The sequence below is a fragment of the Ictidomys tridecemlineatus genome, chromosome 14 (assembly GCF_052094955.1).
Source record: "Ictidomys tridecemlineatus isolate mIctTri1 chromosome 14, mIctTri1.hap1, whole genome shotgun sequence".
NCBI lineage: Eukaryota > Metazoa > Chordata > Mammalia > Rodentia > Sciuridae > Ictidomys > Ictidomys tridecemlineatus.
This window is the reverse complement of record NC_135490.1, coordinates 63,309,029-63,321,836: the sequence shown is the minus strand read 5'-3', so window position 1 is coordinate 63,321,836 and position 12,808 is coordinate 63,309,029. Positions and strand designations below refer to the sequence as shown.

Below are 12,808 nucleotides of genomic sequence, written 5' to 3'. Positions count from 1 at the left end.
CCCTCTCATAAGGAAAGGGATCCCTTACTCTTCCCTGTACTGCAAGAACCACAATATTCTCATCTTTAAAAAGTCTCCAAGAGGGGTGAGGGGCTGAGGGGCTGAGGTTATAGCTCAGTTGGTAGAATGTTTGCCTCGCATGCACAAGGCTCTGGGTTCAATCCCCAGAACCATCAAAAGAAAAAAGTCTCCAAGAGGTAAAATAAGTAAATAAATAAAAATCTAAGAGATCTACAGACTCCATCTTGGACAGGCTACCTGAAAGTTAACAGACTATCAGCTTCCAAGGAAGGGACCCTGAAGCTGCCTTGCTCCACCCCTGGGGGAATCACAATAGCATGAAGTTGGCTTTGCACGTAGCCAGTCAAGTTGGAGTCCTAGCTGTTGGAACAGCAAGTCCCCTAGCCTTTGCATTTGAACTGCAGCATGTCTCAAAGGCATAAAACAAGAGGACCTCACTTCCCAGCCTCTGTATTTCAGCTGGTCACCTCTATGGGCCAAAAGGTACACCTCAGGCCCAATGCTGAAAGCCTTTCACCTGCACTGGGTGGCATGAGGCCCCTGCTTCCTGCTCTAACAGGGCTGAGCCCTCCACAATGAAACAAACCAATTTGGCTTTTAATCTGCAGCAAGTTACTTCAATTAGCTGGGGTCAGAACAGAGAAGGGACTTTCAGAAGAAAGATAAATTGTAAGGCCTGAAAGGTTGGCAGGGCTTTAAAGTGGGGACAGGGGAGGGAAGAACATAGCAACCCCAGATTACAACAAAGGTCAACAGGGTCTTCCAAGTATAATCCCACTGCACCAACCAAAGGCCTCCTCAGAACAGACAGGAAGGGACCACATCCCTCCCACCTCCCAGCCTGCCCAAGTCCCTGTCTCAATAATGGCCTCATATTGTGCAGGGCTAGGGTTCCTCTGTTCCCATACGCTGTCATACTATAATATTTGCTCTGCTTCCTTCCTTTCCAAAGCCTAACAGATTAGATTGCCAGAGTTGTATCTAGCTCACTAAGACAGATGGGAAACTGAAAGTAAGGCAACCCAAACTCTGCTCACGACAGGAACAGAGGAGGCAGAGCAACCAAAATCCCTGCAGCCAGATCCTATGTTCCAAGGCTTAGGTCTACAACAGCCAGAATAAGGAGAAGTGCAGCAGATTTAGTGATTGAGAAGGGATATTTATTGCACTGTGGTCTACGAGCAAGATCTAATCTGAGTCATCCAGCCTTGTACCATGGGCATCACTCGCATGGGCACCTGCCCCATGAAAAGAACAGGAAATCGAGGAAGTGCCAGCTGGATGCACATAACAAAGCAAGAACATGGTCTTGCTGCTTGGGTCCTGAGATGTACTAGTACTTTTAGCAAACACCTGGTGAGCCAGAAAGAGGACTGGTCTGGGGCTTGACGGACAGGGGTGTCCCTTCCCCCTTTATGGTGGTATTAGGGATAGAACTCAGAGCCTGTTGTATGCTAGACAAGTGTTATACTTCTGAGCTATATCTCCAGTCTCCTTTCCCACCTTTGCAGAATCTCCCAATAAGCAACCACCAACCAAAACCTTCCTGTCCTCAATTTATTTGGCCTCAGTAAAATACAAAGTTTCAGCCTACTATGATGACAAAATGGCATATGCAAGCCCTACTTCCTCTCTCTCACACACACACCAAAAGATGAAAACACCAATGACAAGGAAAAAAGATCTGCAAAAATCTTCTACCAAAGGGCAGGCAACTTCCAAACCAATACCCACTTAATTACCCATCTGTGAAGTGAGCAAGGCTCCCAATATCAGCCACCAACAATTTAAAAAAAAAAAAAATGGGGTAAAATGAACCAAAGGATGATTGAGTCTAAAGGCCACAGCCAGAGAAAATCCCCATGAACCAGGCCAGTGGGCCAAATTTCCACAACTTAAACTATTGCCATACTGTTTTCTCTTCTATTCCAACAAGTATAGTCAATTCGTGCACTACCATTCACTCATTCATTCAAGAAACATCTACTTAGCATGCAGTAGATGTTCTACATTGGGCTAGACTACAACCTAGACCTCTGCTATGGCAAAAGTCATCTGCCTCCACGTGGCACACAACTGAGATGGCAAATATCTGCATTGATGACCATCCTTTTTAAAAGCCTCTTCTGGTATCTTAAACACACACTGACCCTCACTTTGTATTCTAGATACTATGAACAGTCTGCATCCTCCACATGACCATCAGCTCCTGAAAGACAGGGGTTGAGTGTCTTTCATCACCACCTTGCATGTCCTTATTATCCAAGAGCTGTCAAATGAATGCGACTGAAAAGGAAAAAAAGAAAAAAAAAACTTCTAATTTCAAATCTTTTGTTTTGATGTTGTTCAAAGCTTTGTCACCAAAGGGGGGGGGGACAAGAAAGAAGAAAGAGGGAGACTTAGTCACATATATTAAGAACAACATTGAGGACAATTTGGACCAGTCAGCCCCAAGTATAACCACCACTCAGCAGTGAGAGGGGGTCCTAGAAGCCACACGGTAGTTGTCCTGGTACAACAGGCCCCCCACCCCATCCCTCTCCACCCTCACCCCAGCCTTCTCTGGTGTTCACACTCTTCTGAAAAACCCTTTGGAGTCCTAAAGAAAGGGACAGCGGAGTTAGAAGCAGAAGATATCTCTTGAACCTCTGCTCGTTAAGAAGGAAGGAAGCATTTAAGGAGAAAGGCTGGGGGCAGGGCTGGCCTGGGGCAGATGTACAAGGGTGCTCCGGTGGCTGGCACCGCTGCGCCTGCTCTGGACGTGCCAGGACACTTTCCTTCTTAACACAGCCTGGCCTCTATCCTAGCCCCCGCTTCTTTTTTCTTTCTATTCTGTTTTTTTTTTTCTCTCTCTCTCTTTTTAAAAATGATATATTCTCCAGGACTGGAGCAGAAAAGGGAAGCCTTGTAAGGTGAGGAAGAAGTTGGTGCGAGAAAGACAACTCCCTTCGAAGGGCTTACCTAATCTGGCACCGGACCTGCGTTTTAGGGCAGTTTTTCCCCAAGTCACCTCCACTTCCCCCAGAGCAGACCCAGAGGAAAGGAGGGGTCTCCCCAGGGTAGCATTCTAGACCTGCCAAGTAATAAATGGTGGGGGAAGAGAAAGAGTCTCCATGGCCCCTTCCGTGCCCGAGGGACTTGCCTGGGACGTTCTCTGCTCTCCTTCCCTACCCGCAGCCCGGGTAGTCGTTGCGGGGCCGGTGCCCCAGCGCGACAACCGGCACAGAAGTTTCGCGGCTGCAAACGTGAGAAAATGCAGCTCAGCAGAACACCCGCCCCCACACTCCCCCTCGGCCCCACCCCCGCAGCCCGACCCCTGGCGGTGGCGACCTTGGCTACCCAGGACGCTCCAGGGGATTGGAGGAGGCGCTGCCTTCAGGGCTCTCCTGGGAGGTAAGGGAGGCCGCCAGGGACTGCGGCCACCTTCACCCGCCGTCAGCCACCAGGACAGGCGCATCCAACCCCGCGTGCGCGCCCTCCGCTCCCCTCCGCCGCCTGCCCCCCGCCAGCGCTCCTCTGACCCCCGGCCCTCACTTGTCCCTGCAAACCCCCTCAGCGCCTCTCGGCTCACCGGCCCGTGGGGACGCCCAACTTACCCTGCCGTGCAGGGGCCGGGGCTCGTCAGGGTGGGTTACATCGGAGTAGGACCGCCTCCCCGGCGGAGGGGATTTCTTAATCGCGCTGCCCAACTCTCCGTGTCCGTCGCGCCTCACGCTCTTCTCCCCCTCCTCTTTACCCCCTTCTTCTCTCCTGTCTCTCAGCTCTTTTTTCCGGGTTAATTACGTTTCGCATTAAAGCAAAACCCAGCCCCGGATGTGAGTACAATGCTCCGCGGAGCCCGCCGGGGGAGGAGAGGGGTGCCGGGGCGCCGCGGGCTGGGAGGGGGCGCGGCCGGGCGCCGCGGGCTGTGCGGAGGAGGCGGGGGCGGCGCGCCTGGGAGGCTGCCCCCGAGGCGGAGGCGCCGGCCCCGCCACCTGGCTGTCCGTCCGCGGCCGCGCAGGTGCCTGCGGGCCGCGAAGAAGACCGTCACGCACGCGAGGCCCTGCCCGGGTCGCCGAGCCCCGGGCAGCAGGTGTCCAAGCCGGGGGAGTCGTAGGAGGGAGGCTAGCCAGAGCGCGCGCTCTTAACCCCCATCCTTCCCGCCTTGAAGCCCCACCGAGCTACTTCAGCCCGCCCTCACTAGGGTCTTGATCCCTAAAGTCTTTCTGGGGCTGAGCAGTTAGATTTAGGGTCGGGGTCGAGCGAATAGTAGATTGTTCCGGGTTGTCTTGAATGGGACCCAGGAGCCCAGTGGGCCGTAGCGCTCTTAACTGGATTATAGGAACTTTCCAGAGTGTGAGCAAAGAAGCCCCTCCTGCCCTCAGAGCATGAGGGTATTCTGGGAAGAAAAGGGGGAAAATATTTTAAAAAAGGGAAACAGACAAGTTTGCATTACAAAGGTATTGTCCAAGGGGGATCTAAGAGAACTGCTGTGCGCCATGCCGCCCCGCGTTACCGCATCGGTACCACACAGCAACCTCTGGGTATCAATCCCGTTTACGATGAGGAAACCGAGACTCCGAGACGTTAAGTAATTTGCCCTGGGTCCTCAATTAGTAAAAGGCAGGTCTGTCGGGTTCTGACGCCGGCCTCCCACGTGGGGAGATAGTCACTTAGATATTCCTAAAGCCAGACGGACGGACAACATCCGAAGTCTAAATATAGTGGCTTCACCTTGGGACAGAGCACCGCCAACTGCCGCTGCTGGGGATTCTGATGCAAATGTGGTTAAGTATGTGCGGGAATAACGAGGCTTCAGGAAAAGGAGGGCAGAAGACGACAGGGAAGGCTGGGAGGGTGGGGGGTGTGTGCAGTCAGTGGCAGCGCTTGCCTAGCAGGCACAGGGTTGGGGTTCCTCCCCAGCACAGCGGAGGTGATGGGGTAGGTTGTCCAGGACCAGGACTGGATTGAGGGAAGGAAGAAAAGGCCCGTCCGCATCCCAGTGTTGAGGCAGACTTTTATAAAACGACTCCCCGACCCCTTAGATAAGCAAGTCTTGGGGGAGAGAGGGCCAGGTGAGCCAGGAGGAAGGCAGAACAATCCGCAGCACACACCCCGAAAGCACCAATGATGAAACCACACAAGTTTCCTCTTCCATTTTGATTGCTACAGCGAAAATGAGCCACACCGCTCTCTCAGGTGTGAAAAAAAAAAAAAAACTGCTTTAGAATATTTTGCTCTGAATGAGAAAGAAATGGAGGACACAGAAAAAAAAATTCTCCTGAAACAAATACATCATCATTAATGTGTGTGTGTGTGTGTGTGTGTGTGTGTGTGTGTTTTCATTCCTGGAGGTTTTTGACAAGCACTTGGGTTTAAGGCAGCCATATCAAGTTGAAGAGTATCTTCTCTGAGGCAGGATACCTGGAGTTTGAATCCAAGCCTTGGTGCTTATTACCTCTACTCCCTGGGCCAACTCCTTAAACGTCTCACAGCCTCAGTTTCTACATTTGGGTCGTTATGAATCATCCTTTGCAAAGCGTTGAGATTGCTGTTGAACGTGATAGGGCTATATAAGTGGTTTTTTTAATTATTGTTTTTAGTGTGAAAAGGAGCACAACTCCTTTTGAGGATTCATACTGGAAACCACCAGTTCTAGTTGAATTTGCTGGGAGCAGCTTATCCAACAAAACCAGCTGCAACTGATGATTTCTGGTATGAGCGGTGAGGTGAAAGTTTCAGATTTCATGGTACGGTTCCTATTAAAATCCATAAAACTCTACTCCCTGTGGGGCCTGCCTGAATCACTCATTCACAGAGCCACAAATATTTTCTGAGCACTACTGTATTGGATGCCTGGGAGGCAAAGGCAAGGCAAAAAGGCCTTGGATCTCTTTAGGAGGATGTAAGTATGACTAGAAGGTCCAGGCAGTCTCTTGCTCTCCTGGAAGTGCCACTGGACTGGCCCAAGTGAGTTGTGCTATCAGCATTTAAAAGAGTGAGATGTCCCTATGGGTTCAGTTCTCAAGAAGTAGTTGAACTTTGAAATGAGTCTAAGAGGTCCATTTTGGGGTACAGTTTGACTCTGGTTGGGAAGGGCAAGAACATGGGCTGAGGGGAGGGCAATCAGTGAACTTTAGATTATGCTCATACCTCTCCATTTAGTGCCACTTTTGCCCCAATCAGGGCCTGGCCTCAGAGGACAGTTTATGCAGTGATGTTCACTCCTGCATCCCTGGATTTTCCAGTGCTTCCTCAGAGGACATTGTACACCCAGATCCTCTAACAGGTACCATAGAGCAGGTGTCAATTGATGTGTATCCTGCTATAGTTCTTTTGTGCTCTCTTGCATGTGTATTCCCCCTCCTCACACCGCCCCCCCCCCGACTTTTTTCCTATGGTAAAACACATGCACCATAAATGTCACTGTTTTTATCATTTTAAATTTATACGCAGTGGCATTTAGTACATTGACAGCGTTGTGCAACTATTACCATTATCTAGTTCCAGACCATTTCCATCACTCCTAAAGGTTCCCCCATACCCATTAAGTGGTCAGACCCTATTCTTATCTTCTCCTGGCTCCTGGTAATTAATAACTTACCTAATCTGTAGGTTCGCCTAAAATTTGATATGTCATATAAGTGGAGTCACACAATTTGAGGCCTTTTGGGGTCTAGCTTCTTATTTTATCATTATTGACACATTTTGAAAGTATTTCCATTATCAGATTTCATGCTTTAATTTTTTTTTTAAGTACAATAAACAGCTCTGAAAATGTGACTCTGTGGAGAAAGGGATGTCCAAAAAGAGCCTTTCACATCAGCTATTTCAGTCTCCTCACTGGACCAATGTAAAATGAGATTCAACAGTTTGGTCAAATAGATAATAGTAGAGCTAGTTCTAGAGTCCAGGAGTCATTACGCCTAGAATCTTCTAATATTGGGTAGGAACTATTCCATGAATGTGGAGACATCTGGCTCAGAACCTAAAACTCTAAACAGAAAGTTTCATCTTCTTTCCTAGCCCATTATATATATATATATGCTTTATGTCCATTTTCAGTGTTGATGGCTAGTTAACTAGATCACCTAATACCCTCTATTTGTGAGCCAGTGTGGGAGGCCAACCTTACGGGTGACTGAGTTACACTCCCCAGCTGGGTGCTGAGGCGCTCAGTCACAGAAATGGGTGTGTCTTGCTACAGCCCCATGGGTGAAGCTATGCTTACCTGTTCCTTTGTAATATAACCCCTTGCCCTGTTTAGGATAGAATCTTCCATGGAAGTGCCTTGTGTGTGTCCCCTTCTCTTACTGTGCCCTTGGATGTGGCCTACCCAGGTGTCAGTCAACCTGCTGACAGTGGACATCATGAAGACAGACTCAGCCCGAGAAACCTGACCCCTTGCCTCATTTGAATAGCTTCTCCTCAATAAAAGGGGTCAGCGCGTGCTCTCGCCTCTATCTTTCTGCGGACCCTTAAGGTCAGAGGAGCCGTCACAGCGACCCCAAAGGAAAAGGTATTTGTGTCTCTTGTGTGGTTATTTCGTACAGCCCAGTTAGCCCAGTTTAACTAGAGTGACCCCTGAGCCTTTTAGTTGTGAGAACAGAAACCCGGCAAGCCAGTGTACCCTCAAGGGAACTGTATTGTTCTCTGTCCTCAGACATACCCATTATATAAGGTTTAATCTTCAGCTGAGACCAGTTAGTTCCATTGGGGAAAGTATGGGACTGAAGAGGCCAAGGTCATTCTTTTGATCCTGATTCAAGCCAGTTAATTTTGCACAGATATAAATTTCTCCAAGGCTACATGTTGCACATCTAATGTTAGCTGGTCATTTTATAAGTAGTTGTTATTGGTTTCATTAGCAAAGTATGAATGGTTCTGCACCATTCATTTCTAGAAAGATTACTCAAACTACCATTGTTCTGTTTAGTCTTATTCATTCAACAATTATCTGAACTTGTTACCATTTTTCTCCCATATGTACCTTGCATTTACTTGTTTTTCAGGTATTTACTAAATACTAATTGCTTTGCACATATTATCTCATTTAAGCCTTACAATGACACTGAGAGCCAAGAACTATTATTTCCCCCACTATATGTTGATGAAGTGACTGAGGAATAAAGATGAAACCTGAATATAGGCCAGGGCAGCCTGATGTCAGATTTCTGGACCACACTGACAGATGCCATGTTAAGCCTTGTGAAGGATGCAGAAAGACAAACCAAAACTCCTTCCCCTCCATGTTTTTTATACTTATCATTACTTAGAAAATTTATTCCATTTCACCTAGCAATTTCATGTTGAAAAGTGTGTTCCACAGAAAGTTATATGAGTATGTAAATGTAGAGATATATGCACACACTATTATATATATGTATGTATTCACCGCAGCATTGTTCACAATGATAAAAAATAGAGATCATTCTCATGCTCATGAACAAGGGACTGAATAGGAAAACAATGGAACATTCATGTACTCTTATACTATACCAGTGTTAAAAGAAAATGAGGCTGGGCATGGTGGCCCATGCCTGTAGTCCCAGTGACTCAGGAGGCTGAGACAGGAGGGTTGCAAGATCAAAGTCAACCTCAGTCCTAAGCTGCTTGGCAAGACCATGTCTCAAAATAAAAAGGGCAGGGGATGTAGCTCAGTAGTAGAGCACCCTAGGGACAATCTCTAGTACCAAAAAAAAAAAAAAAAAGAGAGAGAGAGAGAGAGAGAAGGAATGAGATCAGCCTGGGATGTAGTCCAGTGATAGAGCATGTGCTTAGCATGCATGAGAGCCCAGGTTCAGTCCTTAGCACAAAAAGAGACAGATGATTATGTATATTAAAAATACTAAATATTTTGAGTTAAAAAGCTACAAAGCTATATGTACAATATAATCCTCTTTCTGTGAATAAATATTTACTTACATGTCTTTACTTATAACTCTTTATTCATGAAAAAGGTCTAAAAGAATACATTCCAAATTGTTAACCACAATTCTCTTAGGGCAGGGTTAGAGAGGTTAGAATAGTAAATTTCACTTCCAACAGATGTGTTTTCTGTAATATTTATTGTTTTAAACAAAAAGCAGGCATTTTGTTTATCAAAAGAAGAAGAAGGGGGCTGGGGTTGTGGCTCAGTAGTAAAGCACGCGCCTTGCACATGTGAGGCACTGGGTTCAGTCCCCAGCATCACATAAAAATAAATAAATGTATTGTGTCCATCTACAACTAAAAATATTTTTTAAAAGAAGAAAAGAAGGATGATTTAAATTTTTAATAAAATCTTAAAATTCTAGGAGAAAGAAATCACAATGCATGCCTCAAGGGGCTCCTCCTTTTATTAAGGTGAGAGGAATATGGCATCTGCAGAAATAACTGTCATAATAGCCAGAAACTGATGCAGGCAGAGAGGAGAGAGGAGAGAGAATTCTCTGGGAAGATTATCAGCCAGACACAGTTGAGAAAATGTTTTCAGGAGATGGCACTCCGGAAGGACCTTGAAGGAAAGGTAAAATGTGGAAAAGTGAAGAGGAGATGAGGCTAGGTGAAAGCCAGATCAAGAGATTCTCAAGGCAAGGCATGGATACGTGGGATCTGTCCAGGGAATTGTGGTTAGGGTTTGTCCGGTCCAACTGGAGCACAGGAGGATGTAGGAAGGATTTTCATGGGGAATAGAACAGGAAAGGAAGTAGTTGGAGGATCTTTATTGTTAAGCTGAGCATTCTGTATTTATTACTTTAGACTTCAAGAGCCACTGAAGATTTTTGAGCAAGAAAGGGACACAATCAGAAGTGAATAAGCAGCAATTTCATTGCTAGTGACTGCCAAATTATTGCACTCTGGCATTCCGGTCTGTGTCACTGATTAGCAGAATAACCAGATACCAGTTACTTTACCTCTCATATTCCTATGAAATGTGGAAGGCGGTGATAACAGAGGACTATCACATACCATTGTTTGGGGATCAAATGAATGAATGAATGCTTTTGCAGCACATGTTAAGTGCTGAGGATGTCTGCTAAATTTTAAAAATCAGTATAAGGGGCCTGGCTTTGTGGTCAAGCACTTTTCTAGTATGAGTAAGACCTTGGGTTCCATAGCATCACAAAATATAAATAAATAAAATAATCAGTATTATGCCTTTCGATTAAAATCTTTGTATCTCATTCTGAAACTTTCATTACAAAGAACTAACTTCTTTTTTCATACCCTCAGAGGAATAGACTCTTTCACAGGTGGAAGAATTGAGGTTGTAAAGAGAGAAAGACAGTCTCAAAATCACATAGCCAGTCATGATCTGAATCCATGAACTCTGAATCATTGTGCAGTGATCCCTGCCCCCAAACCCAGGGCTAGCTCTTAGGTCAGATTCTCAGAGCCTTGAGAGTAGAGAAAATATGGGAAGTGGAAGACACTTCGGAAATTTCTGTTTATAGGATAAGAGAAACAGCATTAAGGGACAGGAATAAAGTAAGATCACAATAGATAAAACTTTGGTGAACACCTGGAAATGTGTATTTAAAATAAAATGTAAAATATAAACAGGAGATATATATGTATACACACACACACACACACACACACACACACACATACATCCATACATATATATGCCAAATTTTTTTCCTAGCAACAAAGTTTGGAAAACATTGCTATACTGACACTAAGTCTGACACTAACATAAACCTCAGAACTGAGTGTGTATCCTGTCCCCAGAAATAACAGTCTGCTGGTCAAATGCACCATTCCTATTGATTCATGCTGATGGCATTGTTTTTCCGTCAGATTGAATAAGTGCAGTGCACCACTAGGATTCCTGAATCCACAGCAATACCCTGTGATTCTATGGGAAAAACCAAGCCTTCCCAGATCAGAGTGAGAGAATGAATAGGTATCTTGGATTTTTTAATCCCTGACCATGTTTTAGCACTATATTTGACTTTTATTTTTGCACAGACCGGTTACGTAATTCACTTCCTCAGCATTGAACCCACATGGGGGTTACTATCAGTAAACACGTCTGGGTGAACATAGTCAAAAATATCTATACCCAGTATATGCCTGTGAACATTAGTGAAGCGCACTAAGTTTGACATCACTGATTCTAAACACAAGCAGACCATTATAAAACATAGAGAACAAAGGAAAGCAAAAGAATGTGTGGAATTATGCCCTTCCATTATTATGAATGGGAGATATATGCTTCTATCTGTATGTTTTCACCGAAACTCGTGTTAGAATTTAATCCTCATTGTGAGATATTAGGAGGTAGGACCTTTAAGAGGTGGCTGAGAAGAGTCTTCATGACTAGATCAATTCATTAATGACTTCATGAATTCATGGGTTATCTTGAGAGTGGATCTATTATAAAAGCCAGTTTGGCTCTGTCTCTTTTAGGTGTGTGCCTCTCTTGCTATGTGATGCCCTGGGCTGCCTTGGGATTCACCAGTAAGAAGGTCTTAACCAGATGTGGCCCCTCAATGAGGACCTTCCAGTCTCCAGAATCATGAACTCAATGAACTTTTATTCTTTGTCAGTTATTCAGTCTGTAGTATTCAGTTATAGCAACAGAAGACAGGCTCATACATCTACATACAGCATAAAGGACAAAGGTACAAAAGATAAACAGCGAAAAGCAGCTATCCTCTATTTTCCCCAAACGTATCGTTCTCAGAGATAATTTTTGTGTGTTTGATAACAAATATTCAGTTTTGCAAGGATGTAACCTCAAAATGCTCTGCATAATTAAATGAGTGGTCAGCGTAGAAGGCAGTGTTTTTAAATCTTTTTTATTTTCAAAGTGGCCTTTGTTTTCTGGTGAACTGTTTCATGTGGTTTTGCTGGTAGGAGTGGCGGCCTCTGGGAAGATCACCCATGAGGTAACAAGAGCAGATTTCATGATTCACCCATGCTCTTTGTGTGTTTTATATTGTGTGCATTGTGTATTTTTCTTAATAAAAATGCTCTTAATTGATGTTCATAAGGATGATATAAAAAGTTTGTGAAATGTAAAATTGTATAAATTAAAAGTATTGTACCATAATGAGGAAAACCACAATGAGGTAATCACATCTATAAAATGGCTAAAATAAAAAAATAATGACAATCCCAGATGCTGGAAAGGATGCAGATAAACTGGATCATGGCCTATTGTGGGTAGAAATCTAAAAGAATATAGTTTTCTGGAAAATTTTATCAATTTCTTTTAAAAATTAAACATACAACTATCATATGACCCAGCAATTGCACACTTGGGAATTAGTCCAGAGAAATGAGGGCCTATGGTCACATAAAAACCTGTAACTGAATTGTTTCTGGAAGCTTTAGTCATAATAATCCCAAATCATAAACAACCCACATGTCCTTCAGCTCTTGGATAATTAGACAAAATGTATACCCATACCATGAAGTACTACTCAGCTATAGAAGGCAACTATACCACAACCTGGATGAATCTTCAGAGAATTATGCTGAATGAAAAACAATCAAAAGGTCACATGTTGCATGATTCCATTTATATAACACTTGAAATGGTGAAATAGAGACTAAATAGTATTTACCAAGTGTTAAGAAAGGGCTAAAAGGTATGGGGAGTGAGTATGGCTACCAAAGCACACAGGGATCTCTGTGCTAATGGACATGTTCTGTGTCTCAGCTGGATGTGACATCATACTGTCATTTGCAAGGTAATCCCACTGGAGGAAATTGGGCAAAGGGTGCATAGGACCTCTCTGAGTCTTTTTTCCTCCCCCAGTGCTAGAGATGAAACCCAGGGTCTCACTCCTAGGCAAGCCCTCTAACACCAAAC

General features: G+C 44.9%; 2 protein-coding genes across 5 annotated transcripts in view; one reads left to right on the top strand and one right to left on the bottom strand.

Moving 5' to 3' along the window:
* Positions 1-12,808, bottom strand: part of Plekha2 (pleckstrin homology domain containing A2) — an 83,144-nt gene that overhangs the window by 65,851 nt on the left and 4,485 nt on the right. Inside the window, exons 1-2 of one of the 4 annotated variants that reach the window (XM_078031241.1) lie at positions 3,618-3,907; positions 3,164-3,258 (exon numbers count right to left, since the gene is read on the bottom strand). The exons of 1 other annotated variant lie outside the window; for it this stretch is intronic. The gene's annotated coding sequence lies outside the window, so the exon portion shown is untranslated. Of the gene's footprint in view, positions 1-3,163; positions 3,259-3,617; positions 3,908-12,808 lie in introns of those variants that run through there. 2 more of the 4 variants (XM_078031238.1, XM_078031239.1) reach the window with 2 other exon arrangements.
* LOC144370552 (uncharacterized) overlaps positions 1,237-12,808 on the top strand; it is a 51,693-nt gene continuing 40,121 nt past the window's right edge. The window contains exons 1-2 of the mRNA XM_078031347.1: positions 1,237-1,377; positions 3,047-3,414. Coding sequence (XP_077887473.1) covers positions 1,237-1,377; positions 3,047-3,414 — 509 coding nt within the window. The remainder of the gene's footprint in view (positions 1,378-3,046; positions 3,415-12,808) is intronic.